Genomic DNA, 2,153 nt, shown 5'->3' on the forward strand with positions numbered 1-2,153 from the left:
AAAAACCAAAAAAAAAAAAAAAAAAAGGTATGGTCCTGTCCACCTCTTGCTTGATACATAACTGAAGAGCTGGCTGAAGCACACACCTGTGACCTGTAGGTCGCCCTCTTGCATGCTCCAGTGTAAGTACTCTGTCTGGACACATACACCCATCTGGTCACAGTTTCTAGCCACCAGAGGACCCTGATTCCAGAAAGGGAATAGGCTTGGAGTAAGTTTACTCAGGTCAGCTCTGACGTAACTGTGGGTACCAGCAAGTCCTAATTCAAGGAGGCAGCGCAGAGCAGCAGCCAGCACCACCTAGCAACAGGCTTCCTAGCAGGTGCAACACCTGCTGCCTGAAACCCATTGCCCACAACACCAATCACTTCTTTGTCCCCAGCACCTGTTCTTTCCAAAATCCTAAGTGTTGGCCAAACACTGCTGCACACAGACTTACAAACACAACTGTAAAGCAGAGCAAGTAGAACACACAGCATTTTGAAGGCCTCTTCAGCCCGTAGCAACAAAATCTGACCTATTAACCTGCTAATTCCAAAGACTCCAGAAAGAAATTATTCTCTAGCCCCTAAACAAAAACTCTCAGCACACAACACTAACACCAAATTATTATTTCTGAAAAGGACATTGAAACGTTTAGTCCATCTTACAGAACTGACTACAGCCAAGAGACGCATCAAGGCAGTGATTATTCACTTGCTAACTGATCTCTGCAGACCCACCGTGAGAGCATAAGTGCAGCTTCCTTGAGCACCATGAAGATACCCATCATGAATGAGCAAAATGGGCTCGTCAGCACAAACCTAAGCAGCCCCTGCTCCATATGCCTTTCACCTTGGCCTTTGCTGGCTATACCGCTTTCTCCTTGCCCAAACACGGACACCAGAAGAGAAAGCTCCAACACACCAGTCCACACGTGATACTAACAACACACAGGGTGTCTCACCTGCCCAGGAAGAGGAGCCACGGGAGTCAATGTTAAATCTTTTCAAAACAAAGCTTTGCAGCTCACGGATGTGCTTAAGAAAGCCTGTGAAGACTTTACTAATGTGATCAGTCCTATTTATCCACAAGATTTCCCCCAGGAAATTAGAAATCCATTAAGACAAAAAAGCCCTGAGATTCACTTCACACAAGTCCACAGCAGGTAAGGGCAAGTCTAAGACACAGTACGGGAGCTGAATTGCTTCACAGGCCCTTGTCAAAAACTTTGAAGCATAGCCAGGTACTGGTGGCGCAGGCCTTTAATCCCAGCACTTGGGAGGCAGAGTCAGATGAATCTCTCAGTTCAAGGCCAGCCTTGTCTACAGAAAGAGTTCCAAGACAGCCTAGGCTACACAGAGAAACCCTGTCTCAAAAAAAAAAAAAAAAAAAAAAACAAAACCAACCAACAAACAAAACAGCAACAACAAAAACTCAACTTTGATGCACTTTTACTGCAGCAGTGTATTCAAATGGCTTTGGAGAACACCCATTTGTTCCCTTACTGAACTCCTGGGAATTTTGCCTGTGTTTAAAAAACACCAGAAACATTACTTCCCAAGTGGTTACACAAAATAGCCAGTAAGTTAACATACTGACTAGACTATCCTACAGACATTTAGTGATAGATCCCTTAGTTTCAGTATGGTTGGCATACCTGTGGAAGCGCAGTGTTGAGCTGCCTCTGCAAGGAATCTCTTTCATGACCAACCTCGTGCAATTTCCCCTGTGTTAACGCCAGTGTTTCTTGCGTCTCTCTCAGTGTGTCCAGAAGGCGGTCTCGTTCTTCCAGCATGGATACCATGAGCTGCTCAAAATGTGAATCAGCGTCTGGCTGTGAAGGGGAGCCTGACCCATGGCTTCCACCTCCTCCTGGGGGGCCTTCCGCTTCACTAATGGTCGGCATCACCTCGCACATCATCTTGAAACAGGAAAGATGCAGAGGACAGTCAGTAGGTGCAGAACACAAACCTGCAGCTTTCTGAGCACTGCCTGGGGCTGATGAGCCAACAGGCTGACAGCCCCACACTGTCAGAGCTGCTCCACTTTGGATGCACACAATCTGGGAAGTAGCATACACAGACCAATGGGAAGTGCACACTGGGGGACACCACAGTCCTGGGAGCAAAGGGAGCTGGAATGCTCACCTCTTCCACCCAGGCCGAACCAGT

General features: G+C 47.1%; 1 protein-coding gene across 8 annotated transcripts in view; it reads right to left on the reverse strand.

Annotated features, from left to right (window-relative positions):
• Positions 1-1,903, reverse strand: part of Ppfia1 (PTPRF interacting protein alpha 1) — an 85,321-nt gene extending 83,418 nt beyond the window's left edge. For all 8 annotated transcript variants that reach the window (XM_005351602.1, XM_013347919.1, XM_005351601.3 and 5 more), the window contains exon 1: positions 1,640-1,903. In XM_005351602.1, the coding sequence (XP_005351659.1) occupies positions 1,640-1,903 (264 nt within the window). The remainder of the gene's footprint in view (positions 1-1,639) is intronic.
• Between the last annotated feature and the right edge of the window lie 250 nt (positions 1,904-2,153).

This window comes from Microtus ochrogaster, chromosome 8, assembly GCF_000317375.1.
Source record: "Microtus ochrogaster isolate Prairie Vole_2 chromosome 8, MicOch1.0, whole genome shotgun sequence".
NCBI classification, from domain to species: domain Eukaryota; kingdom Metazoa; phylum Chordata; class Mammalia; order Rodentia; family Cricetidae; genus Microtus; species Microtus ochrogaster.